Raw genomic sequence first — 27,500 nt, forward strand, 5'->3', positions numbered from 1 at the left:
ATATATACAAGTCTTAAACAATATACATATGCTGGACTGTTAACAGTATTCATTTGACTTAAAACGCTTCCAGGAACAAGTTGCATGACTAAAGAAAACATATTGACAGACGTGTCAGACACTACACTCACATTCACGGTGTGTCCCAGGTCATTGAGACCCTGTGTGTAGAGAGGAACACCCGTGGTGGCCAGTAACACGTTGTAGTCAGCACGGTCACCCATCAGGGGGTCACTCAGCGACACCAACACCTATCAAGGTACAGACACAAGCTCGTGGGCCTTTTTTTTGGAGTTTGTTCTCCATAAACTGAAGTTCGCTTCTTTCTTCTTTTATATTTAGTCAAGTTTTGACTAAATATTTTAACATCGAGGGGGAATCGAAACGAGGGTCGTGGTGTATGTGCGTGTGTGTGTGTGTAGAGCGATTCAGACTAAACTACTGAACCGATCTTTATGAAATTTGACATGAGAGTTCCTGGGTATGAAATCCCCGAACGTTTTTTTCATTTTTTTGATAAATGTCTTTGATGACGTCATATCCGGCTTTTCGTGAAAGTTGAGGCGGCACTGTCACGCCCTCATTTTTCAACCAAATTGGTTGAAATTTTGGTCAAGTATTCTTCGACGAAGCCCGGGGTTCGGTATTGCATTTCAGCTTGGTGGCTTAAAAATTAATTAATGACTTTGGTCATTAAAAATCGGAAAATTGTAAAAAAAAATAAAAATTTATAAAACGATCCAAATTTACGTTTATCTTATTCTCCATCATTTGCTGATTCCAAAAACATATAAATATGTTATATTCGGATTAAAAACAAGCTCTGAAAATTAAATATATAAAATTATTATCAAAATTAAATGTTCCAAATCAATTTAAAAACACTTTCATCTTATTCCTTGTCGGTTCCTGATTCCAAAAACATATAGATATGATATGTTTGGATTAAAAACACGCTCAGAAAGTTAAAACAAAGAGAGGTACAGAAAAGCGTGCTATCCTTCTTAGCGCAACTACTACCCCGCTCTTCTTGTCAATTTCACTGCCTTTGCCATGAGCGGTGGACTGACGATGCTACGAGTATACGGTCTTGCTGAAAAATGGCAGCTACTTGACTAAATATTGTATTTTCGCCTTACGCGACTTGTTTTTTATTTTTTTAATTTATTTTTAAAGATTTTGACTCATGCCTTGGTGTAATTAAACAACACTATGAAATATCAGGTGTCATTTTGAAATCGCTATCTAACGACCTGCTCACGCCTCCTTGACAATCCTGGGCGCTCAATTCGTTGACATGACAAGTTAATATTGAACATATATTTTAAAATAACTACCAAACACAGCATTCAGATTTGAAAAATCCGTCGCGATATAACCTTGAATGGTTGAAAACGACGTTAAACACCAAATAAAGAAAGAAAGATTTGAAAAATAGAACGCTCTAATTCTAAGACCTTCAGAAGAGGTCTACTGGGTTCACAACGGTTGAGCAGATCGCGTGCAAGAGGACCCTGATGCTCCTTCCGTTCCCCTGTCAGCTAATGAGGCACCCATTTTGCGACCAGCTTTTGAAGCGGAAGATCATTGTATAGAATTCTCTGGACTGTTCCATATGAAAGTTTAAGTTTTGCACTTTATACTCGCATGTACACTTTTTAATTTTAGTTCTTGAATTTTGACAAAGCAGCTACATTAATCTCGTTTGAAGCGCTCTTCTGAAGTTGTTTTGGCCCGTCAGAGTTATTCCCCTTTTCCCCAGTTTCGATTTACCCTTTCTTTTGTCAGATTGTAGAATATGGAACAGCTTTGATTCATGTAACGTTCTTCAGCTTTGTATACATTGTCTGTGTACCATCACCCACCTACACTATTTCAAAGAAGTGAAGATTTTCGTGGCGCTTGACAAGACCCCGTTTTGAAGCACAACCCAAAAGTGACGTATTTTAAAAACTCGTCATTTATGACGTAATAAATTAATGACGTCATCTCTTAGAGTTACACCAGTTAAATGGTTGGCCTTTCAAATGATATATTACTTTTCATGATCAGTGGGCTGAGACTTGTATAATGGTGGTTTGATCATTTTGTACGGATCATACCTCGTATGTGTTGTTCTATTCAACACCCACAACGAACTCTGTAGCTCTCGGCTCAACTTCAAATCTGCAACTCTAGGAATAGTGCATGAAATACTCAGGGCCGAAAGGTAGGACGACACTTAGGACTCGCACAAAAAGGTGTCACAATTAGAATTACAGTCTGGGATTCCTACTCAAAACACAACCATTTTCAATGTAAGTAACTCAGCACTCAAACGTTTATGTTAAGATATTCCTGCTGTGTGGTCACATAACTACAAACCCCAACCTGAACTGTATAGCTCTTGGGGCGATAATGGACAGTTTTCTTGTTGGACATTACCACATTAATATCCTATAAAGACACACTCATGGCAACACCATTCAGAACTCTCTCTTTCTCACCCCCTCTCTCTCTCTCTCTCTCTCTCTCTCTCTCTCTCTCTCTCTCTCTCTCTCTCTCTCTCTCTTTCGCCTCTATCTGTCTGTCTGTCTGTCTGTCTGTCTGTCTGTCTGTCTGTCTCTCTCTCTCTCTCTCTCTCTCTCTCTCTCTCTCTCTCTCTCTCTCTCTCTCTCTCTCTCTCTCGCCTCTATCTGTCTCCCCATCTCTCTCACTTTTTTTTATCTATATCTATGTGTCGGTCGGTCGGTCGGTCCGTCTACTTGCCTGACTGCCTGCCATTGATAAGGAATTACTGCTAATAATAATCAAACATTTATATAGTGTTTACCCACAGCTCAAAGCACTTTACATGTTCAATTAAACAACATGATATATACAATCAATACAATGTGTTTGTGTCATATCATAACTCTCTCTCTCTCTCTCTCTCTCTCTCTCTCTCTCTCTCTCTCTCTCTCTCTCCCTACAACCACTAACTTCCAAATCAACAATAAAGTACACTGTAACTTTACCTGCATGACTCAGTACAAGTAGACACACGCCTTTCAGCAAGAAAGTCATTTTGAAGTCATATCTTATCTCAAGATCTTTCTGCCTGCGTTATATATCTACGAAGGGTATCTTGGAACTGTTGTGTATTTCTTGTATCCATACATTGTAAGATCCTCGGCACTAAAGGAAACAAGATGTGCTGCTTGCTTTAATGCTGATGCTTTTTGATTGGGTGCTTGTTTTTCATCACGAAGCAAATTCAGTTCACTGCTTTCCAATCGGTTGATTTCAGAAGGCCTGGGTGTGTGTGTGTGTGTGTGTCTGTCTGTGTGTGTGTGTGTGTGTGTGTGTGTGTGTGTGTGTGTGTGTGTGTGTGTGTGGTGTGTGTGTGTGTGTGTGTGTGCTCTTGTGCACGTATATATGTCAGTGCGTGGTATCGTGCGTGCGTGTGTGGGTGTGAGGGATAGATAGAGAGATAGTGCGCATGTACGTGCGTGCGTGTGTGTGTGTTAGTGTGTGCGTATGTATGTGTATGTGAGTGCGCGCGTGTGTGTGTGCGTGTGTGTGTGCGTGTTTGTGTGTGTGTATGTGTGTGTCTGTCTGTGTGTGTTTGTGTGTGTGTGTGTGTGTGCGTGTGTGTGTATGTGTGTGTGTTTATGTGTGTATATGTTTATGTGTGTATAATTATGTCGTGTGTACACGCTTCCGTTTGGATAATGAGAAAAATAAAAACGAACATTAGGGACATCAGATGACTACATGGACACAAAACAAAGGGCTTCACAACGCTATTTTTTTTATTCATCTGTTTTTGTTTCTCAACACGAAACGTCCTGTGTGGTTATAAGGTCCGTCGCTTTACGTCTCAATGAAACGAACCTGAAAAATAAAGAAAAAGACAATTCACCATCATGCAACAAAAATGATATCCGGGAAAGAGGCCTTTGTCATGGTAAAATCTCTGTGAGCTGTTTGCATTCTGGCTTTGTATTTTGAATTTTCGAAATGTCCTAAATATTAAAAATTTTAAAAAAAAATTAAAAATGTTCAAAAGTGGATTTTCATACTTTTTACAGAAAAATCGGATTGCCTTTCAACACATGTTATCTCTCCACACTTTCTTTCCTGGTATAAACATGTCCACAACCACACTTACTTACCTTTGAAAACTCTGGAATAGTGTCCGTGTGCAGGTGGTTTCCATGCAGAGATACTTGCGCAGCCAGCGGACGCGGTGTGTTGACCAGACACCTTGAAACACAGACAATGAAAACCCTTTAAATGAACTGATCAGACGAGCAACAACTTATTACAGCAAGCAGATACATACTTCCAACCTGTGATTTATGGTTGTACAAAGACAGTTGGGTACATTCCTCTGGTCTCATATACACTTTGTATTATTACGACCGAAAGGAGTAAAACAAAATCAAAATCCACATTTTTAAAACCACACACTCGTGACTGTTTTCCATAATAAATGTGAGTGAATCCTGTGTTGAAATAACGTGGGCGCCACCTATATTAGAAACAACTGCTAGGCTAGTGTAACAAGGTATATATGATAAACGATGCGTTAGGGGAATGGGACCAACACTAAATTAATTATGTAAACAGCATACTCACAGTGATAGTGTGCCCCAGGTCATTGAGACCCTGTGTGTAGAGAGGAACACCCGTGGTGGCCAGTAACACGTTGTAGTCAGCACGGTCACCCATCAGGGGGTCACTCAGCGACACCAACACCTACAGCATGACGTGATAAAACAGACGCATATGAGGACATGTCGCGTATAGCACAAACAAGGAATGACGACTTGAAGGATGTACCAATTTTAGACGGGCGCAGTGGCGTGGTGGTAAGACGTCGGCCTCCTATTCGGGAGGTCGTGAGTTCGAATCCCGGTCGCTGCCGCCTGGTGGGTTAAGAGTGGAGATTGTTCCGATCTCCCAGGTCAACTTATGTGCAGACCTGCTAGTGACTTAACCCCGTTCGTGTGTACACGCAAGCACAAGACCAAGTGCGCACGGAAAAGATCCTGTAATCCATGTCGGAGTTCGGTGGGTTATGGAAACGCGAAAATACCCAGCATGCCAAATCAACGAAAGCGGTGTGAGCTGACTTTGCTCTCAGAGTATAGTGTGGGGAACCCAAATGGGCAAACGAGCTCACACGTAACCAGAACAAATTCTGGAACGCTGAAGAAGAAGTACCTGCACTTTTAACAGCAAACTTTACAAATGCATGCACGCAAATGAGCGACAATCGAGCCGTCTTTTAAATGCTTTCAATGTTTGAATTTTCGGACATCGTGTATATTCTTTAGCAACAGTTAATTATAACAAGCCTTGCGCCCACAAATTCCTCGGAAATTCATGTGTGCTAAACTTTAAACTGAAAGTCAGTCTCCTTTCAAATGTAAGCGTAAACATCCCTAGTGATGAGTATGTTGTTTTGTTGTGTACCACCGTTTGTTCAACATGTCTGATCACATTCTGTTTGTATATGTCTTGACCTTGTATTGCCCTTCATGCACGTGTGACAGGTGAACACTTGAAACCACAGTGTGTGTGTAGCCAGGCTGCCAGTCCCTCACGTCCACACCCGTCACTTGGGCCGCGTAGTGCTGACTGCTGCTGAAACATGCACACCTTGTACTGACTGCTGTTGTAACATGCACACCTTGTACTGACTGCTGCTGTAACATGCACACCTTGTACTGACTGCCGCTGTAACATGCACACCTTGTACTGACTGCTGTAACATGCACATCTTGTACTGACTGCTGCAACATGCACACCGTGTACTGACTGCTGTAACATGCACACCTTGTACTGACTGCTGTAACATGCACATCTTGTACTGACTGCTGTAACATGCAAACCTTGTACTGACTGCTGTAACATGCACACCTTGTACTGACTGCTGTAACATGCACATATTGTACTGACTGCTGTAACATGCACACCTTGTACTGACTGCTGTAACATGCACACCTTGTACTGACTGCTGTAACATGCACATCTTGTAATGACTGCTGTAACATGCACACCTTGTACTGACTGCTGCAACATGCACGCCGTGTACTGACTGCTGTAACATGCACATCTTGTACTGACTGCTGTAACATGCACATCTTGTACTGACTGCTGTAACATGCAAACCTTGTACTGACTGCTGTAACATGCACACATTGTACAGCTGTAACATGCACATCTTGTACTGACTGCTGCTGTAACATGCACACCTTGTACTGACTGCTGTAACATGCACACCTTGTACTGACTGCTGTAACATGCACACCTTGTACTGACTGCTGCTGTAACATGCACACCTTGTACTGACTGCTGTAACATGCACACATTGTACAGCTGTAACATGCACACCTTGTACTGACTGCTGTAACATGCACACCTTGTACTGACTGATGTAACATGCACATCTTGTACTGACTGCTGTAACTTGCACACCTTGTACTGACTGCTGTAATATGCACATCTTGTACTGACAGCTGTAACATGCACACCTTGTACTGACTGCTGTAACATGCACACCTTGTACTGACTGCTGTAACATGCACAATTTGTACTGACTGCTGTTGTAACATGCACACCTTGTACTGACTGCTGCTGAAACATGCACACATTGTACTGACTGCTGCTGTAACATGCACACCTTGTACTGACAGCTGTAACATGTACACCTTGTACTGACTGCTGTAACATGTACACCTTGTACTGACTGCTGTAACATGCACACCTTGTACTGACTGCTGTAACATGCACACCTTGTACTGACTGCTGTAACATGCACATCTTGTACTGACTGCTGTAACTTGCACACCTTGTACTGACTGCTGTAACATGCACATCTTGTACTGACTGCTGTAACATGCACACCTTGTACTGACTGCTGTAACATGCACACCTTGTACTAACTGCTGTAACATGCACACATTGTACTGACTGCTGCTGTAACATGCACACCTTGTACTGACTGCTGCTGAAATATGCACACCTTGTACTGACTGCTGCTGTAACATGCACACCTTGTACTGACTGATGTAACATGCACACCTTGTACTGACAGCTGCTGTAACATGCACACCTTGTACTGACTGCTGCTGTAACATGCACACCTTGTACTGACTACTGCTGTAACAAGCACACCTTGTACTGACTGCTGTAACATGCACATCTTGTACCGACTGCTGCAACATGCACACCGTGTACTGACTGCTGCTGTAACATGCACACCTTGTACTGACTGCTGCTGTAACATGCACACCTTGTACTGACTGCTGCTGTAACATGCACACCTTGTACTGACTGCTGTAACATGCACATCTTGTACTGACTGCTGAAACATGCACACCGTGTACTGACTGCTGTTGTAAAATGCACACCTTGTACTGACTGCTGCTGTAACAAGCACACCTTGTACTGACTGCTGCTGTAACATGCACACCTTGTACTGACTGCTGCTGTAACATGCACATCTTGTACTGACTGCTGCTGTAACATGCACACCTTGTACTGACTGCTGTTGTAACATGCACACCTTGTACTGATTGCTGCTGTAACATGCACACCTTGTACTGACTGCTGCTGTAACATGCACACCGTGTACTGACTGCTGCTGTAACATGCACACCTTGTACTGGCTGCTGCTGAGACATGCTCATCTTGTACTGACTGCTGCTGAAACATGCACACCTTGTACTGACTGCTGCTGAAACATGCTCATCTTGTACTGACTGCTGCTGTAACATGCACACTTTGTACTGACTGCTGCTGACTCCTGCACACGTTCCAATGGAAAATGTTGACACAAGCGCACGTTCTAATGGCTTGTGCACATAAATTAATGTGCACAGCAGTCGTAGCAGATGCACGTTGTAGCGACTGGCGGTTCCATGCAACGTCGGCCAGTGACTCGTACTGAACAAAGTGTGTGTTTTACGACAGCTGCAGAAAGACGTTTATCTTATGCTTACTGCTGAAATAATATTTGCTGGTTCTACAATTGGAGCCTAGCTATGGTCATATGAGCCGACTGGAAGCATAGAGTGTGTTTTCTTTGATAACGAACAGCTGCAAAACACAAGCATTGTTGCTTACCCAGACGTAGACTTGAGGATGAAGTAGAACTTGAGATGCTTCACAGGGGCAGCGTAGCCACTGTTTCTGAACTCCAGGTGGAAACACAGGTTGTCGTTCACACGGGTACTTTTGGGCAGGATGGCCTGTGAAGCATTCAAGAATATTCTTACGAAAATGCACATCATGATTTGTATCACCTTTTTCCCTTTGTGTAGTTGCAAATATGTCAGTATCTATTGTTTTACCACAAGTAGATAAGATCTATCTGGGGTTTACTATTCAGAGCACGTCCTTTGAATAGTAAACCCGAGACACAAATATTTCTATTTCGTTTATGCACCTCATATTGAACTACAATCTGACGGATCCGGATGACCCTTGGCTATAAGCGCATTCCGCATTACATGTACATGTACTTCCTTAACAAGATAATTTACGGAAGTAATTTGCGTTTGAACGTAAATTACAAGGCTGTAGCTTGTTGCTTGGCACAGAGTGATTATTTTGTATGAACGCATGCCATTCTATTGTGTGTTTTTTATTTTTTTTATAGATTACAGAAAAGTCCATGCAAATGTCATTTCTGTCTTGTGTGTGAATTCGGCACAGGGCTGCATTCCATTGATACATAGCGGTTAATGCGGTTTATGAACAACATTTAGCCTAATCAACTCGTTAGGTGTACAGCCGTGTCCTGAACCAAGCCTTGCCAGACGTTGTCAAGATCACTTGGTTGGCTTGAAAATAAGTCAGATACCTAGAAATAAACTTTGGTTCTCCTGATTTGGTAAATGACATGGACTAAATGCAGGCCAATGCATTTGAACACGATTGACCATTCTTGATTCAGAGACGGCTTTACAAAATCGCCTTCCATGCTGTCTTGACATAATACAGCACTTGCCTTGGTGATAGTCAGCCGATAGCCAAGACGTTTGTGGACGTCCGCGTAGCATCCTTGCTGCTTCCACACTTTGTATATGTCTTCATCGAACCCTTCGTTCAGCCAGGTCCAGTGGAACATGGCCATCTCCTTGGTCGCCGTCGGACACTCGTGTCTGCACGAAATACATGTTTCCTTAGCAATTTTGTTTCAAATTTCTAGTTCCTTAAAACTTACAAATCTCTCGTGCAATTCTGATGATCATTGTGGTTATAGTCGATAAAATATAATCGCGGCTAGATAATTATATGAAGGGGAAAGTTGCCTAAAATGGACCACTTTTTGTTTCTTGCTGATAACTAGCTTGTTTTCTTGCGAAGAAGTTTCTTTTGTGGTTGCTAGTCCTTCTCTCTTTAGTTAACCATTAGGCATAATTAGAGGGAATTAGCTTTGATATACATTCATTAAAATTTAAATACAGAACAATTCACACAATTAATGGTCCCTGGGCGGCTTATATGGACCAGTGAAGAGGCCTTCACGCATCACTGTGAAAAGCCCCCTTTACTTCAAAATAGCAATATACAACTAAATAAGCTTTAGATGTATCTGTTTCGGTTTGATGAGAACATTCTTTGAAGCACCACCGGAAACTAAAAAAAATAAATGAAATGATCAACTTCCTGGAAAAGAAGACTATTTGTTATATTTCTTTGCAAGGTCGAGGGCTAGTTATATGTTATTTTCAGCAAGCTTCTTAATGAATTAACAAAACCAGCCTTTAGCTTTTATTTTCTTCTATGTGTTGAAGGAGGTCCATAATAGGGGACACACGCATAATGTGAGATTTTGATATCATTTTTAGTTTGAAATGGAAACTTTTCATATATAGCCATTTTTGTGTGATAACAGCTTTGTCTGTGGACAGAAACTAGTCCGTTTTAAGCGTCGAATTTAGAGGAAACGCTGCCAAAAGTGTAAAAAAAAATTAAAAAAAAGACTGAAAGTCTAACGGGTTTGAGGTTTCTGTTTCTGCAACTGTTTTGACACGTGCAAATTATCCAGAGAGGGTGAATACCGCGAATTAAATTGTTTTAAGCGCTCTAGCACCGCTAGTTTGTCAGAACAGGAGGTGGTCCTTATTAGGAAGTGGTCCATATTTGGTAACCTTCCCCTAATATATATGCGCTTAGACCTCTTTTGCAAGGTCTTTAATACGACTAAAAATACATAGTAGCGTAGTTTTCGTTGTAAAACGGCTTTAAAAAAAAATAGCTAATAACTGAGACGATTTTTCATATATGATATAGTACATGTACGTGTCTATTTGTTCAGCACACACACACATCCTCCCAAGCGCATAAGAATCACTATTCATACCTTCTTCTTCTTCTGCGTTTGTGGGCTGAAATTCCCACATACACTCGTGTTTTTGCACGAGTGGAATTTTACGTGTATGACCGTTTTTACCCCGCCATTTAGGCAGCCATACGCCGCTTTCGGAGGAAGCATGCTGGGTATTTTCGTGTTTCTATAACCCACCGAACTCTGACATGGATTACAGGATCAATTCCGTGCGCATTTGGTCTTGTGCTTGCGTGTACACACGAAGGGGGATAAGCCACAAGCAGGTCTGCACATAAGTTGACCTGGGAGATCGGAAAAATCTCCACACTTAACCCACCAGGCGGCCGCGGCTGGGATTCGAACCCTCGACCTTCCGATTAAGAGGCCGACGTCTTACCACCCCACCACAGCGCCCGTCACTATTCATACCTGTGGTTGGTTGTCACCCTGCAGGTCTCTCCGCCAATGACACAGTAACGGGTGTCTTTAGCCAGGTAGGGGTACTCCGCCGCTTTGTTCCTGTAGGTGCCAACGTCAGTGTCAGAAGACAGGAAGCAGTCGTTGTGGTGACCTGCAGCAGCATAACACGGTGAAAGGTCACTTCATATTTTCAACTGATCATAGTTTCGGTTCCCGGCTAACATAACCCATTAAGGCGAAACAAAGCAATCAGACAAACTCACGCACGAAAGACTGAGTATTTAGTGCGAACCGAAAAATAGGCGATCATTATCTTAAGCTGGCCAAAACTGCCGATTTAAAGAAATACAAATACGAAGTAAAGATTCCAAAAATGAAGAAAATGTAAGTTTTACGCCATCACGGCAAAGCCATTAGGGGCATGTTACACGGGAAAACCCGGCTTTGTATGATAATAAAAAATAAAAATGCGGGGGGGGGGGGGGGGATGTAGACAGCTGGCTGCCGGCTGCTAGTGGAGACTGAAATGGGCTAGGGACCGGGTTGGGTCGTCTTGGGCCGGTGCTGAAATGGTTACTTTATTGGCTGTTGGCCGAACGGACACCCGGGCTTCATATTTTTGCATGCATGTATTCGTGTTTCCAAGGCCTGAGGCTTTCGCTGTGACCCTGGGATCTTTATCGTGCGCATGCGTGCACACGGGGGTGTTCGGACACCGAGGAGAGTCTGCACAAAGTTGACTCTGGGACACACATCCCGCGCCGAACTTGGGGGTTGAACCCACGCTGATAGTAACAACCGGTTTTAAAGCCAGCGCCTCTACCGACTGGGCAAACTCCCCCCCCCCCAATTTGTTGGGGTCAAGAAGTTCCATGGAGGGCGGAGGGTATGGAGTAACACATATTTTTTTGCTCAGAACATTCCCACCCAAGCAGAGCCGCACTAGGGATACGCATTACCGTGAAGCTGGCAGTCAATGCTACCAAATAGGCGTCCGCCCCGTGATCGGGAGGGACGGTGGGTTCGAACCCCGGCCGGGTCATACCTAAGACTTTAAAATTGGCAATCTAGTGGCTGCTCCGCCTGGCGTCTGGCATTATGGGGTTAGTGCTAGGACTGGTTGGTCCGGTGTCAGAATAATGTGACTGGGTGAGACATGAAGCCTGTGCTGCGACTTCTGTCTTGTGTGTGGCGCACGTTAAATGTCAAAGCAGCACCGCCTTGATATGGCCCTTCGTGGTCGGCTGGGCGTTAAGCAAACAAACAAACAAACAAACTACATAGAGCTTTTTTTTATATTTACATGCGCTTCTTACCGCACTCTACATAGAGCTGTGTGTGGATATTTACAAGCGCTTCATACCGCACTCTACATAGAGCTTTGTTTGGATATTTACAAGCGCTTCATACCGCACTCTACATAGAGCTTTGTTTGGATATTTACATGCGCTTCTTACCGCACTCTACATAGAGCTGTGCCAGAAATATGTCTCTGTATTCCTATCTTATCACTCTGCTCCTGTTTTGTTTTCTTTCCGACATACATTTTCCCATCTTTTTTGACGGGTTTCTGGACAGCAAACTCTAAAACAAATTCTTTTCATCACAAAAGCGATCTTTGGAATTGACTGACGTAGTCCGGAAGAATTCATGCATCAACTTACGTCACGTATTCGACGTCATCACTTCGCATACCTAATGGTCTCGGTATTTCGTTGGCCTTCATAATTATTTCCTACTTGTAAAATGACCCTCAAAGCTAACCGAGACTAGTTGAGGTTGTATCAATGCGCCTCGCCAGCAGGTTGTTAATGGCTTTTTTAGCAAGTGGTTATCGACAATTAATGACCGGTAATTTTTAATGAGTTGGGGCATTCTGACCAATCACAGGATCTGTTTCATTAAAACGCCAACTTGATTGAATTACAATATATATTATATCTTATCCCATGTACACTGGACAGATTTGAGACGGAGAGACAAGTCGTTTAAACGGGAAGGGCTGTACTTTGAATCCTAGTTATTACAGTATTCTCTTGTCCGATGCTTCACCTGTTCTGGCTCTGTCAGTGCCTCTCTGTACGTCCTGGAAAGTGGTCGGTGTGGTGCCCATCAGGTACATCTTCTGTGCCACATAGCGAAGTTCTACCTGACTTCAACAAGCAATACAAGGTTATAACGTTAGCGCAACTCACAAACTGGAACCTGATTGAAACCATGCTTACATGTACGTTGTTGTCCATAAAGTAGTTATCTAGTAGTTATCTACAAGGCGTGAGTGCGTCTGTCTTTCTGTCTGTCTGTCTTTCTATCTGTATTTCCGTCAGCTATCTGCCGTCTGTCATTCTTTCTGTCTGCCTGTCTGTCAGTCTGTCCGTCGTTTTGCCTGTATAAGTATGTCTGTTTGCCTGTATACGTATGTGTGTTTGTCTATCTGTTTGAATGAGTATCAGTGTTTGTTTGTCTATCCGCTTGTCTGTCCGGTTGTGTGTCTGTAATTAAACATTACGTGTCATTAATTTGTGTTCAGACTATCAGTCTGATCTTTCTGTGTATTCTAGCTCGCCGTTATAATCTAGTACTCTACCCCAATTGCAACTGACCGGCCCAACTACTTCCCATTTTGTTTTTGACATGGGTTAGAAAATAGAGAATACTACATGGCTTGCTGTGTCGTACCAGATGTACACGAGTTGCTTTTTTAAATATTGAACTGCGAGGAAACAGAAGGCACAAACGTGTTTCCATAATGACGCTGACTTACATGGACTTGGGCGCAGCGTTGAGAAGCGCCAGAAGAACGTCCTTGCGGTCTCTGAGAGCTTTCTCCGTCAGTCCTGTCGTGGGCTCGTAGTGCGCTTCGTGCAAATAAGGCTTCGGCATTCCAAAATAGTCCGTGTAGAACCATTCGCCTGAAATAGAAATACCCCACTGTAAACCCAAAGCCAAAAAAACCCCAGAATGAATGGATGATTATTTCTCACATTCAGAAACTTGCTAAATTTCTCCCCTCCCTTCTACCTTTTCGATCATAATGGAATGAAAACACAACATAGGACTAGTTAAGTTGGAGATTAAGTCAATTAATACCTACGAAAGTCACAGTTTTCAATTGCTTCTTGCGTCTTTGTTTCTTGACCAGTACTCTTGATGTTGGTACCGTTGAGTTCTTAAGACTCTGCACTTTCATTTGACATGAGGCTCACTGTGTATAACTGGATCAAACCCGTGATAACCGCTAATGAATAACGTAATTAGGCTTATTCCGATTAAGGTACATACAGCGACTAATTGGAACCTTGCAGTGAGGATAGTATCACCGCAACAGTTAGTCTTCATCCTTATGTACCCGTCTACGTTCGGTTTTGATTATCTGCTAGAGGAACTAGATATCGACAAAATATTGATTATGGCGGCGATTTGCATTTCATATTTTCCTAAATATCTGCATCCTCTTGCAAATAATTAAAACCAAACATACGTAGACGGGTACATAAGAATGTAACTGTTGCGGTGATACCCTCCACACTGCCAGGTTCCAAGTAGTCGCTGTATGTACCTTTATCGGAAAACACGAATTACTTTATTCATTAGCGGTTATCACGGGTTTGATCCAGTTATACACAGTGAGCCTGAGAAAAAAGGCATTTGATACAGTATCAAGTTTACATCAGATTGACACACATTGCTAGTAAAAGTGAAGCAAATCTCATTGGGGATTAAAATCATGCCCAATGTCCTTGTATTTGCGAGATGTTGATATACAGAGGTTAGAATACCCCAGGCCCCGATGAATCCAGCTTCAATGGCGGTGATGACCCGTTCATACTGATGGAAGATGGGCTTCAGCTGACTGATGTGATGCAGGACTATGTTCTTGCTGGCGTCACCGTACGGTGGGGGCTCCCTCTGTCCAATAACAAAAGTAGATAAAACCGAGAGAAAAAAGAGCACAGGTACATTAAAAACAAACACAACAAAGGGAAACCATGTTTTTTTTTTAATGAGCCGATCAGCTTTGACCAGATTGTAAAACCAATGTAGACTTTGAACAGTGCCACCCTACTAGGGTTTGGCAAGGGTGTTTTTACATTTAGTCAAATTTTGACTAAATGTTTTAACATAGACGGGGAATCGAAACTTGACTAAATGTAAAAAGCAAGTACAAAACAAGTAAACCAGTTGGGTTTTTTTCTTTTGCAAAAGTGGAATTAACTCACATGCTCGAATATATACTCAAAGCGAATGATGGCCGTGAAACTGGCACTTGCCAAGACCTCCAGATCATGACGAACTTGGTTCAGGTATTCTTCAGAGAGAGGTGACGTCACAAAGGTATCCGGCATGAAGGTTCTCCATATCATTGACAGACCATCGTGTTCGCGGAGGTAATCCAGGTAGGCTTTCTGGAACACACACACACACACACACACACACACACACACACACACACACACACACACGCACACATGCATGCACGCACACACATACACACGCACACGCATTACCGCAAGCACGCACGCACGCACGCACGCACACACAGACATACACACACACATACAAACGAACACACACACACACACACACACACACACGCACACGCACACACACACAGTACATTGTTTTCTTTGTACGTCATTTTATTGCTAGCGGCTTAAAGGCACAGTAAGCCTCCGGTAAACCATTACAGATACTGTCAGGCGTTGACACACAGTACACACATCCTTTCATTTAAACACTCACCGCTTGAGAACATCTTAGGTGCCCTCCGTAAAGAGCGAGCAATTTTCAACGAATTTATTTTTGGCGTGGTTTATCTTACCCCTGAGCCATCGTGAACCCGTGTGATCCAGTTTCCTTTTTTTCACAATGTAGTTGTCAGTTTGTGATTTCCAATGCGACTCGCTGTAAGCTTATCTGCAATATCACGTTATTATGTACCTCTGAATCTAAACGCACCAAACGGCTGTGATTCACACAAACTCTAGCGATAGCTTTTGACTGTTCAGAGTAACTGGCGATAGGCATTACCGTCGTCTGCTACGAGAACCACGACCTTGCGTGAACCTGTTTCCGGGTTTTTCTTTTTTCAAACTTTCAAAACTTCGTATTGTACTGATCTTGTCTTGATGAAAAAAGAATTCTTTTATGAATTAAGAATGTTTGTGTAACAAGCTGTCAATTTATTATTTAGATTTTAAAAGTTAGGTCTGGCGCCAAAACGCACCGTCTGATTTTATTATCAGACAATCCGCAAAATTAATTCTTTGAAAATTGCTCGCTCTTTACGTAGGGCACCTGGGATGTTCAAAAGCGGTGAGTGTGTAAATGAAAGGGTGTTTGTACTGTGTGTAAAAGCCTGACAGTATCTGTGATGGTTTACAGGAATCGTACTGTGCCTTTAACCTGTCTTTGTTTCTTTATGTCTGTCCGTCTTGACCTCTCTCTGTGTGCACTCACCGTCAGCGGCTTAGGTTGACTGTGTTTGCTGACAAGCTGCAGCACAAAACCACGGTGAGGGTTTTCTACGTGCTCTTCAGACTCGTGATACGTTTTCACCACATACCTGCAAAGAAAAGCTGTGATTTGTTTTGTAACAAACAAACAAACAAAAAACAAACAAATACAATTGTCTGTGGTGCCCGTTTTGTGAATGCCGTTAATAATGTTGTTATCGTCGTTGTTGTTGTTGTTGTTGTTGTTGTTGTAATTGTAATTGCTGTTGTTGTATTGTTGTCGTTTGTTGATGTTGTTGTCGTTGTTTATTCCACATGTTTGTTTTATGCTTTGAAGATGTTCTCACTCACAGAAAAAGGAAGTACATACACTTTAAAGATAACCCAAATTCATACTAGAAACTGTTCATACTGTAGTCTGCAAAACTCTGATATTTTAAACACAAGTGTCCACGTTGTATAAGCTTAGTCTTGTTATATTACACATGTTTTCTGATACACCGAAGCGTTTTGTTGTTCTAGACGACTGCTGTTTCGTAGGTGAAAGTTCACAAATACATTGTATAATAAAGGGGCACTTTTTCAGATGTTTAAAATTTAAAATTAAACCTGTTTTAAAAACAAAATGGATAGATTGGTTGATTGATAGAGGGATGGATGGATGGATAGATTGACGAGCTCCGGTTGGTCAAGCGCAGCAGTGATGTTAAACGTAAATCATGAATGTCAGGATATATCAACACAAGCAGAAACTTTCAAATTCAGCTTTGTCGTTTACATGTGTATTCATCCATAAGCAGCATATTTCGATACTCAAAACATTATTTAAAACAAGTTAGTGGACTTACGTATTAGGAACTGCGTGTGGGTCCACACAAGATCCACATTCCGCTGCTTGTGCTGTCAACACAAATACATGAATGATAGCCAGTCAAACAGAACGGCGTATCGCTGTTTTTCGACATATTTGAGTGTATTTCTGATGGCATTTAACCTGTTTTGTACGATATAGTGCACACACATCAAACAAACAAGTACAGCAAACAAACAAGTCGCGTAAGGCGAAAATACAACATTTAGTCAAGCTGTCGAACTCACAGAATGAAACTGAACGCAATGCAATTTTTCAGCAAGACCGTATACTCGTAGCATCGTCAGTCCACCGCTCGTGGCAAAGGCAGTGAAATTGACAAGAAGAGCGGGGTAGTAGTTGCCCTGAGAAGGATAGCACGCTTTTCTGTACCTCTCTTCGTTTTAACTTTTTGAGCGTGTTTTTAATCCAAACATATCATATCTATATGTTTTTGGAATCAGGAACCGACAAGGAATAAGATGTAAGTGTTTTTAAGTTGATTTCGAAAATTTAATTTTGATCATAGTTTTTATATGTTTAATTTTCAGAGCTTGTTTTTAATCCAAATATAACATATTTATATGTTTTTGGAATCAGAACATGATGAAGAATAAGATGAACGTAAATTTGGATCGTTTTATAAAAAAAATATGCTTTTTTACAATTTTCAGATTTTTAATGACCAAAGTCATTAATTAATGTTTAAGCCACCAAGCTGAAATGCAATACCGAAGTCCGGCCTTTGTCGAAGATTGCTTGGCCAAAATGTCAATCAATTTGATTGAAAAATGAGGGTGTGACAGTGCCGCCTCAACTTTTACAAAAAGCCGGATATGACGTCATCAAAGGTATTTATCGAAAAAAAGAAAAACATCGGGGGATATCATTCCCAGGAACTCTCATGTAAAATTTCATAAAGATCAGTCCAGTAGTTTGGTCTGAATCGCTCTACACACACAGACAGACACACACACACACACACACATACACCACGACCCTCGTCTCGATTCCCCCTCTATGTTAAAAAATTTAGTCAAAACTTGACTAAATGTAAAAAGAACCAAAAACGATACGTCAAAAACAAACTACGGGTTTTAAGAGTCTCATTGTTAATGCGCTAAGCGCATTTTTACACCAATTAGTTGAAACAAAACAAAAACTGAATACCTGATTTAGTTAAGAGAAGACAAATAAGGCTTGGCAGAAGCAACATTGCAAAAACCTCTTCGTTGGCGGAATGGTAAAGACCAGTAGGTCACGAAATGCACGATTACTGCTTAAAAGTGCGAACTAAACATCATCTTGTTTAGACACGAGCACCGAAACCGGTAAAAGACAGTACATCGATTGTTTCCATAACATTTCATTCCGTTTCTTTGAGACGTTGCAAAATGTGGGCCCGAGAACACTTTATGAGGTCGAACCTTGCCATTTGAAGATAACAGGATGTCGAGCGCATGAACCTTTCTTTTTTACATTTAGTCAAGTTTTGACTAAATGTTTTAACATAGAGGGGGAATCGAGACGAGGGTCGTGGTGTATGTGTGTCTGTGTGTGTGTGTGTGTGTCTGTCTGTCTGTGTGTGTAGAGCGGTAAACTACTGGACCGATCTTTATGAAATTTGACATGAAAGTTCCTGGGTATGATATCCCCGGACTTTTTTTTCTTTTTTTTTCGATAAATACCTTTGATGACGTCATATCGGGCTTTTTGTAAAAGTTAAATTGATTGAAATTTTGACCAAGCAATCTTTGACAAAGGCCAGACTTTGGTATTGCATTTTAGCTTGGTGGCTTAAAAACTAATGAATGAGTTTGGTCATTAAACATCGGAAACTTGTAATCAAAATTTTTTTTATTAAATGATCCAAAAACAATTTCATCTTATTCTTCGTCATTTTCTAATTCTAAAAACATATACATATGTTATATTTGGATTAAAAACAAGCTCTGAAAATTAAAAATATAAAAAGTATGAATTAAATTTATTTTCCAAAATCGATTTAAAAACAATTTCATCTTATTCCTTGTCGGTCCCTGATTGAAAAAACCCAGATAGATATGATATGTTTGGATTAAAAAACGCGCTCAGAAAGTTAAAACGAAGAGAGGTACAGAAAAGCGTGCAATCCCGCTCAGCGCCACCATAACCGCACTATTCTGGCTTGTCGATTTCACTGCCTTTGCCACGAACGGTGGACTGACGAAACTACGAGTATGCGGTCTTGGTGAAAAAATGCAGTGCGTTCAGTTTTATTCTGTGAGTTCGACCGCTTGACTAATTGTTGTTATTTCGTCTTACGCGACTTGTTTTCTTTTTTTTTCAGAATAGGGAGACGGAGTAAATTTGATAAGGGGAAAAGGGCACACACAAAATCGCCAACAATCAGTTGTTTGTCTTCAGCAACTTCCGGACATAATGTACAGGCACGACTGGCGATGGGCATTATTGAGAGAACACCCCCCCCCCTAGTCTAAATCTGGTCAAAGCACCCTTATAGAAGCTTACATTTACCATATCCAATTAGTCCGAGTGCCCTCCAGTCCACTCCGCTTGATATCTGGTCCTATTCGGGCCCGGTGAAGGCAAAGGCAGCGAGGGAGAAGAGATATATGGGCACTGCCCTCATAAAGCTGGCCCAAGAAAACGGTTAAGATCTCTATCCTCTGCTACCCTACGATCAAATATGGTTATGGGAATACCTTAACCTTACCTTTTTTGTAGTCCTCGTGCCCAAAACAGCTTTTAAAAAATGTGTAACAGTCCAGGCGTGAACTCTCTGACAGACGTGAACCACAATGTCTCCTTTAGAGCCCAAACAAATAACGTTTCATCTGCGGTCACACCAGCACACAGCCAAACAAAAACCGTACCCAAACGTGTACATGAATATTTGTTTGAGCATGTGTGGTCCAGTTACTTAGTCTTCTAGCGTGATTGTTTACGAACTAAATTATTACTAACAACAGTCATCGTCTTCAATTGCTTCGTCTTTGTTTCATGACCAGTACTCTTGATTTTGGTATACTGTTGTGTTCCTATGACTGCACTTCTTTGATACAAGGCTAACTGTGTATTACTGGATCAAACACGTGATAGTTGCTAATAAATGAAATATTGATGTTGTTGTTTTCCGAATAAGGGAAGCGGCCATGCAGCTGTTATTAGGTATGAGTCAAAGTGCAACGATGCTCTTACATATCTACCGTGAAAGCCAGGACACATATGTGGTAATGAACGTGATGCAATCGAGCCTGCCCTGGCGACCCCCTCTCTATAACGAGCACCTGCACACAACCACCACCCAAGGGATTCCCGACGAGTTTTCCCCAATATATTTCGCCTTTTTAGCAGAGCAACCACGGGTTAATATCGTTCTATTTGGTCGGTCACTTGGGTGGTCTTTATAGCTTCGACTGTAGTTTACTCGAGAAAGAAAATATGTTGGATAATTTACCTGTTTTGATACACAGGAGAACACAGAGGAGGCTTGACAGGAACAACATTATTTGAGATCCGTGGGTGAAGAAATGATAAGGTTTATTATCTACTAATGAAATGGACACAAGCTTCAGGGTAATAGTGCAAACAAACTATTTAGTAGAAGGCGCATGCACCAACACTAAGGAGAATGTCGGCATTTTCCTCTGACATAGATTACGTTTTCTTCAGACCTTAACCTTAATTGGCACATTTTTGTGTGACATACATCTTTACATATACGATTTTTCAACAGTACTTTCTGCATATATTTCGTATTCTGAGCATCATTATTTGTTATTTTCTCTGAATCTTTAAAATAAACTTGTACTTTTGTTTGTTTTGTTTTCTTCTTCTAGCAAAGCTCTTAATCTTTACCCAATGCATCTAATCTTGAAGCAGCTAGTCTACTGTAGCTCGTCCTTTATCTTTAAAATAATATTTATTTTATTTATTTATTTGGTGTTTAACGTCGTTTTCAACCACAAAGGTTATATCGCGACGAGGGAAAGGGGGGAGATGGGATAGGGGAAAGGGGGGAGATGGGATAGAGCCACTTGTTAAGTGTTTCTTGTTCACAAAAGCATTAATCAAAAAATTGCTCCAGGGGCTTGCAACGTAGTACAATATATGACCTTACTGGGAGAATGCAAGTTTCCAGTACAAAGGACTAAACATTTCTTACATACTGCTTGACTAAAATCTTTACAAACATTGACTATATTCTATACAAGAACCACTTAACAAGGGTAAAAGGAGAAACAGAATCCGTTAGTCGCCTCTTACGACATGCGGGGTGCAGAGAAATAAGGATGTGGAAAAGAAGACTTTTGGTAAGTGAAATAAAGGTGATGGATCCAGTCAGGTAGAAATAAGACAACAAGAAAATAATTGGAAAACTGCAGCGAATAGTAGGGAGAGTTTTCTTGGAAGGAAATATAGGTGAAAGGACTGGTAAGGCAGAAATAAGACAAAAGAAGAGAAGTAAAGGGGTGGGGTAGCTCTGTTTAAACACTCCCGCCGCGTGAAGGCGACCCCATGGGAGCTTTAAAATAATAGCAACGCCGTCAACAGTATTGCTTTTCTGTACAAGTGTGGAGAAAAGTGCAGTGCACATACATTTTTTTTCTTGGTATCTCTTATTTTCCCCATAAGAACCTTGTAAGTGTACGAGAGGAGATACTGTACGGACAGCCCGTGTCTTGAGCAGAGAAAGTAGGTCATTTTAAGCTGACCACTTTTGTACAGCCAGATCGGAGTTTTACTCTATTCCTTTGCAAAACTCCGGTACCGAGCGAGTTAATTACTTTCACATGTGTTGCTGAGGCGAGCTTGGCTGGCCCTGGGAAGCCGAGCTGACCACAGAGGGGCCTTTGTTCTAGTCCTCCCCTCCCCTCCCCTCCCGCAACTGGACTTTACCACCACCCCCCCCCCCCCCCCCATGTAGCTGTAGGAAATGATTCCACTTGGAGATTTTAGGATCTTCTTTGCCCTACCTTTTCTTGTGATGTTTTAATTACATCGTTTTTGATACAACACATAACGTCCCTTTTTGTTTTAGGACCATCTTTGTTAAGTTTTACAGTCAGTTTTTATGAAGGTTTGGTGAAGAGGGGCGTGTTCTTTTTACCCTCTCCTTCCACCCCCTTCTTTAGTTTGTTGGCTTGACGTTTCCTGCTGCTATACTCACAAACGCATACTCTCTCTCTCCCTCTCTCTCTCTCTCTCTCTCTCTCTCTATTTTATCTTGCCATTCTTTTCCTCTGTATTCCTTTTGTTCGTATATTCATTACATGTATTCATTTATTCAGTAGAATGTAGGCGCTATGTTAATTATATATGTGGCTAATGCGAATGTATAAAGACGGATGAAACCGGTGTGTGCCGACGTTTTTGTTATGGAAATGGCCGTTGTTGCTTTGAGCACGCAGCGTTTTTGTGGGGGTTTTATGGGCATGGATTTGCCGTTTGATATGAACATCTAGCGTACGTTTTGTGTATTCTGAAGAAGAAGTATTTTTGTGTGTAACATAATTGCTCGGTCTTTAAGAGACAGTGTGTAACTGGAAGTTTTGTAGTTCGTCTGCGTTTTTGTCTACCTACAAGTGTTTGGTATCTACGGGTACGTTGTGAGGTTTGTCTTTTAATGACATATGTTTGTACATCATTTTTCATGTGGGTTTTCTCAATAGAAGAGCTTTTGTGTATAATTATTTGAGGAATTTAACTTCAGTTCGTAAGGATAGGCTGGCAGCAGGCTCAGAGCCCTCCACCTCCCCTACCCTTTGCTCCCGCGCTGCCAGAGCGAGATTCTCATTGGCCCTGCTAGGGTGACGTGGGAGGAAGCCCCGTTAGCTATAAAAGCCGCTGTCCTCATGAGGTCGGGAGACGTGTGAGAGAGTAGGGTGCCTAATAAGTGCCTGAAACATGCGTCTCCCCTGTTTTAGAGTCAGGGTCATCAAAACTACCACGGGGGAGAGATACACTGAGTTGGGCAAAAGGTGCGGGAACCTATGCCATCTGTTCGGTGCCTCTCCCCGAGAGATACACTGAGTTGGGCAAAAGGTGCGGGAACCTATGCCATCTGCTCGGTGCCTCTCCCCGAAAGATACATTGAGTTGGGCAAAAGGTGCGGGAACTTATGCCATCTGCTCGACAGTGTCTTTCAGGAGTTGCGTGTGGTTTTGTGCCTTGGTGCTTGACCACGTCCTCAAATCGCAGCTCCAGTCCCAACCAGCAATAGTGAACAGTGCGCGCGGTTTACTCGGTTACCACAAGGCTTATTAGAGTAGTGCGTGCTACTCTAAGGTAACCGACAAGCAGTGATCGAGTGGCGTCACTCGATTTTGTCCAGGCCCCGAACCCCTGCCCGATTGTTCATCCAGATTAGGACTTAGGTTTTGTTTTCAAAGAGTTAGTTGAGTCGCCAGGGTACCTTCGGGTCATGCCCGATTTTTCAGCAGTTTAAGGATTTAGATTATATTTGTGAGTATAGAAGAGGAAGACTGTTTTAGAGCCAACCTAGATTCTTTATAGATATATTTTCTATGGAAGAACTCACGTAGCCCATGTATGTTTTATGATTGTTGTTTTGGTCTGAATACAATTTGGAATCTCATCATACTCTTGTTGATTTTGCATTTTGTTCGTCTGTTCGGCTGTTCGTCTGGTGCGTGTGGTTTGAATGCCATCCTGACAAATGTCTTTTGAAAACACATGCACGGTAACATCTTAGGCGCAGACACAGACAGTTAATATTCCCGTGAAGCTACCACCGCTCGGCTTCTATATATATATACGACTAGTGTCTGTCTATCTGTTTGTTCGCGATGCACGGCCAAAGTTCTCGGTGGATCTTTTTCAAATTTGGACACCGTATTCAGATACACCCTGCACAAAATCTGGTCGATGAGATATTTCAACACGTGCTCTCAGCGCGCAGCGCTGAACCGATTTTGGTTCCACCTGAGCTACCCGGGCCCCCATACCGACACACCAAAGCCAAAGTTCTCGGTGGATCTTTTTCAAATTTGGACACCGTATTCAGCTACACCCCGGACACAATATCATCGATGAGATATTTCAACACGTGCTCTCAGCGCGCAGCGCTGAACCGATTTTGGTTTTTGTGTTCATTTCACCATTACAAGTAACTCTTCCTTATCTTCTCCAGTGTTTTGCGTTTATCTCCCTTCCTTCGTGTGGCTTCAATCCATATTCCCGTTTCTAAGTTACTATTTTTAGAATGTCACTGCGCTGTCCAGAACGCTTCCCTTGCACCCGTAAGTTGTTCTTACTGTCAAAGTGAAAAGGTCGAATCAATTTATAGCCACGCGAAAAATACACTCTCACCTATCTCTATATATTTATAGATATAGATATACATATATATATATACTAGAGGAATACCCGGCTTCGCCGGGGTGAATCGCGAGACAGAGACAGACAGCGTGGCGGTTCATCACAATCACCTCTGCAGGCGAAGTCCTGTCAAACGGGATTGAGAATTTTAGAGCTTATTTCTTAGCCCTATATTATCTGCTGTGGCTTCTCAAATGCCAGAACATACAGACAGACAAAAGCCGCTAGACCCCATCACAAACAGAACTCTATAATACATAGGTTTTTGCCTACACACACACACAAACACACACACACACAGAGAAGCCGTATATATATATGCATATCTGTATCTATAAATATATAGAGATAGGTGAGAGTGTATTTTTCGCGTGGCTATAAATTGATTCGACCTTTTCACTTTGACAGTAAGAACAACTTACGGGTGCAAGGGAAGCGTTCTGGACAGCGCAGTGACATTCTAAAAATAGTCACTCTCAGAAACGGGAATTTGGGGTGAACGGCGCGACAGAGACAGACAGCGTGGCGGTTCACCACAATCACCTTTGAAAGGCGAAGTCCTGTCAAACGGGATTGAGAATTTTAGAGCTTATTTCTTAGCCCTATATTATCTGCTGTGGCTTCTCACATGCCAGAACATGCAGACAGACAAAAGCCGCTAGACCCCATCACAAACAGAACTCTATAATACATAGGTTTTTGCCTACACACACACACAAACACACACACACACAGAGAAGCCGTATATATATATGCATATCTGTATCTATAAATATATAGAGATAGGTGAGAGTGTATTTTTCGCGTGGCTATAAATTGATTCGACCTTTTCACTTTGACAGTAAGAACAACTTACGGGTGCAAGGGAAGCGTTCTGGACAGCGCAGTGACATTCTAAAAATAAATAGTAACTTACAACTGAACGGGAAAGCCACACGAAGGAAGGGAGATAAACGCCAAACACTGGAGAAGATAAGGAAGAGTTACTTATAATGGTGAAATGAACACAAAAACGAACATGAGTTTAGCGCTGCGCGCTGAGAGCACGTGTTGAAATATCTCATCGATGATATTGTGTCCGGGGTGTAGCTGAATACGGTGTCCAAATTTGAAAAAGAACCACCGAGAACTTTGGCGTTGTGATGTGGTGTAGCGGCTATGGTGTGTCGGTATGGGGGCCCGGGTAAGCTGAGGTGGAACCAAAATAGCTGAGGTGGAACCAAAATCGGTTCCGCGCAGCGCGCTGAGAGCACGTGTTGAAATATCTCATCGACCAGGTTGTGTCCAGGGTGTACCTGAATATGATCACCAAATTTGAAACAGATCCATCGAGAACCTTGGCCGCGCATCGCGCACAGACACACAGACACACAGACACACAGACACACACACACACAGACACTAGTCGTATATATATATAGATATACGGCTTCTCTGTGTGTGTGTGTGTGTGTGTGTGTGTGTGGGCAACACCTGTGGATTGTAGAGTTCTGTTTGTGATGTGGTCTAGCGGCTTTTCTCTGTCTGTATGTTCTGGCATGTGAGAAGCCACAACAGATAATATAGGGCTAAGAAATAAGCTCTAAAATTCTCAATCCCGTTTGACAGGACTTCGCCTGCAAAGGTGATTGTGATGAACCGCCACGCTGTCTGTCTCTGTCTCGCGATTCACCCCGGCGAAGCCGGGTATTCCTCTAGCCGCGATTATCTCCCTTCCTCCGTGTGGCAATGCCGGGTCCCAGGCGCAGCCTGGTATTCGGCTCTACTTCTTCCCGGTGAAGCCGGTACCCGGCGAAGCGGGTAATCATCTAGTATATATATATACGACTAGTGTCTGTCTATCTGTCTGTTCGCGATGCACGGCCAAAGTTCTCGGTGGATCTTTTTCAAATTTGGACACCGTATTCAGCTACACCCCGGACACAACCTCATCGATGAGATATTTCAACACGTGCTCTCAGCGCGCAGCGCTGTGCGCGCTGAACCGAATTTTTTTGTTGTTTGTTTTGTTTTGTCGGGATCCACTACCAGTAACTCTTCCTTATCTTCTCCAGTGTTTTCAGCCGCGATTATCTCCCTTCCTCCGTGTGGCGTCAATCCATATTCCCGTTACTACGTTACTATTTTTAGAAGGTCACTGCACGTTACTATTTTTAGAAGGTCTCCAGTGTTTTGCGCGTTTATCTCCTTTCCTTCGTGCGCCGGCGAAGCCGGCGTACACCCGGCAGAGCCGGGTCCCAGGCGCAGCCTGGTATTCGGCTCTACTTCTTCCCGGCGAAGCCGGTACCCGGCGAAGCGGGTAATCATCTAGTTACACATACATCAGTAGCAGAGACGGTTGGATTTGTGTTTACTTTCCGCCGAGGGATTGCTTGTTCATTTGGGTTTCTTAGATCTGATTCAGCTTAGAATAAGGTTATTGCTTCAGTGTATTCCCTTAGTTGATGAAGTCTGTCTTTATTTCTCAGAAGTTCATATTCTCAAAACCACGAGGCGTATTCTGAATGCCCAGCAGCCTACTTTAGCTGATGCCTTAATCTTTAACTGTGGTGGCATTGCCATACATTTGATGAATTTTCTGAAAGATCTTGTTCTTTCTTTCTTTATTTGGTGTTTAACGTCGTTTTCAACCACGAAGGTTATATCGCGACGGAAAGATCTTGTAACTTGTTAACTTCTTCAAATCCGCACAGTTGGTAACCGTAAGTCTGGGTAACTCTAAGAATGGATAACTGTAACTCTAGGTAACTGTATAGTGTAAGTCTGGGTAACTCTAAGGATGGGTAACTGTAAGGATAGGTAACTCTACGGATGGGTAACTGTAAGTCTGGGTCAGTTTGAAGTCTGGAAACTCTAAGGATGGGTAAATGTATGTCTGGGTAACTCTAGGGATGGGTACCTGTAAGGATGGGTAATCATAAGGGTGCAGTAACTCAGCAGTGACCGGCCATTTTCATTTTATTTCATTTACGAATTATGAGGGTCCCCAGCACGAAGTAAAGTCCCGTAAACCACCCGTCACTGCTGTGTTGTTACAAGATCTTGTATTTCATGTCTTAATTCATGGGGTAATTTTTATATGTTTGTGTGGTAACTTATATTGTGGCCAAGGTTCGAAGAA

The 27,500-nt window shown here is 42.3% G+C and overlaps 1 protein-coding gene across 3 annotated transcripts; it reads right to left on the bottom strand.

Moving 5' to 3' along the window:
- Positions 1-3,755: 3,755 nt before the first annotated feature.
- Positions 3,756-20,592, bottom strand: LOC138976312 (uncharacterized). 3 transcript variants are annotated; one of them, XM_070349173.1, is made up of 14 exons: positions 20,496-20,592; positions 17,034-17,085; positions 16,190-16,295; positions 14,950-15,135; positions 14,509-14,638; positions 13,494-13,641; positions 12,782-12,882; positions 10,739-10,880; positions 8,984-9,137; positions 8,098-8,222; positions 5,493-5,610; positions 4,603-4,722; positions 4,137-4,227; positions 3,756-3,855 (listed from the first exon to the last, which is right to left on the bottom strand). In XM_070349173.1, exons 1-14 carry the CDS (start codon positions 20,542-20,544, stop codon positions 3,842-3,844), a joined length of 1,536 nt encoding a protein of 511 aa, XP_070205274.1. In that variant the 5' UTR covers positions 20,545-20,592; the 3' UTR covers positions 3,756-3,841. The 3 variants fall into 3 exon arrangements, with proteins under 3 accessions (XP_070205274.1, XP_070205265.1, XP_070205284.1); XM_070349164.1 differs by having other exon boundaries at positions 5,493-5,613; XM_070349183.1 differs by lacking the exon at positions 20,496-20,592 and adding an exon at positions 18,206-18,303 and having other exon boundaries at positions 5,493-5,613.
- Between the last annotated feature and the right edge of the window lie 6,908 nt (positions 20,593-27,500).

Source organism: Littorina saxatilis, linkage group LG1, assembly GCF_037325665.1.
Source record: "Littorina saxatilis isolate snail1 linkage group LG1, US_GU_Lsax_2.0, whole genome shotgun sequence".
NCBI classification, from domain to species: domain Eukaryota; kingdom Metazoa; phylum Mollusca; class Gastropoda; order Littorinimorpha; family Littorinidae; genus Littorina; species Littorina saxatilis.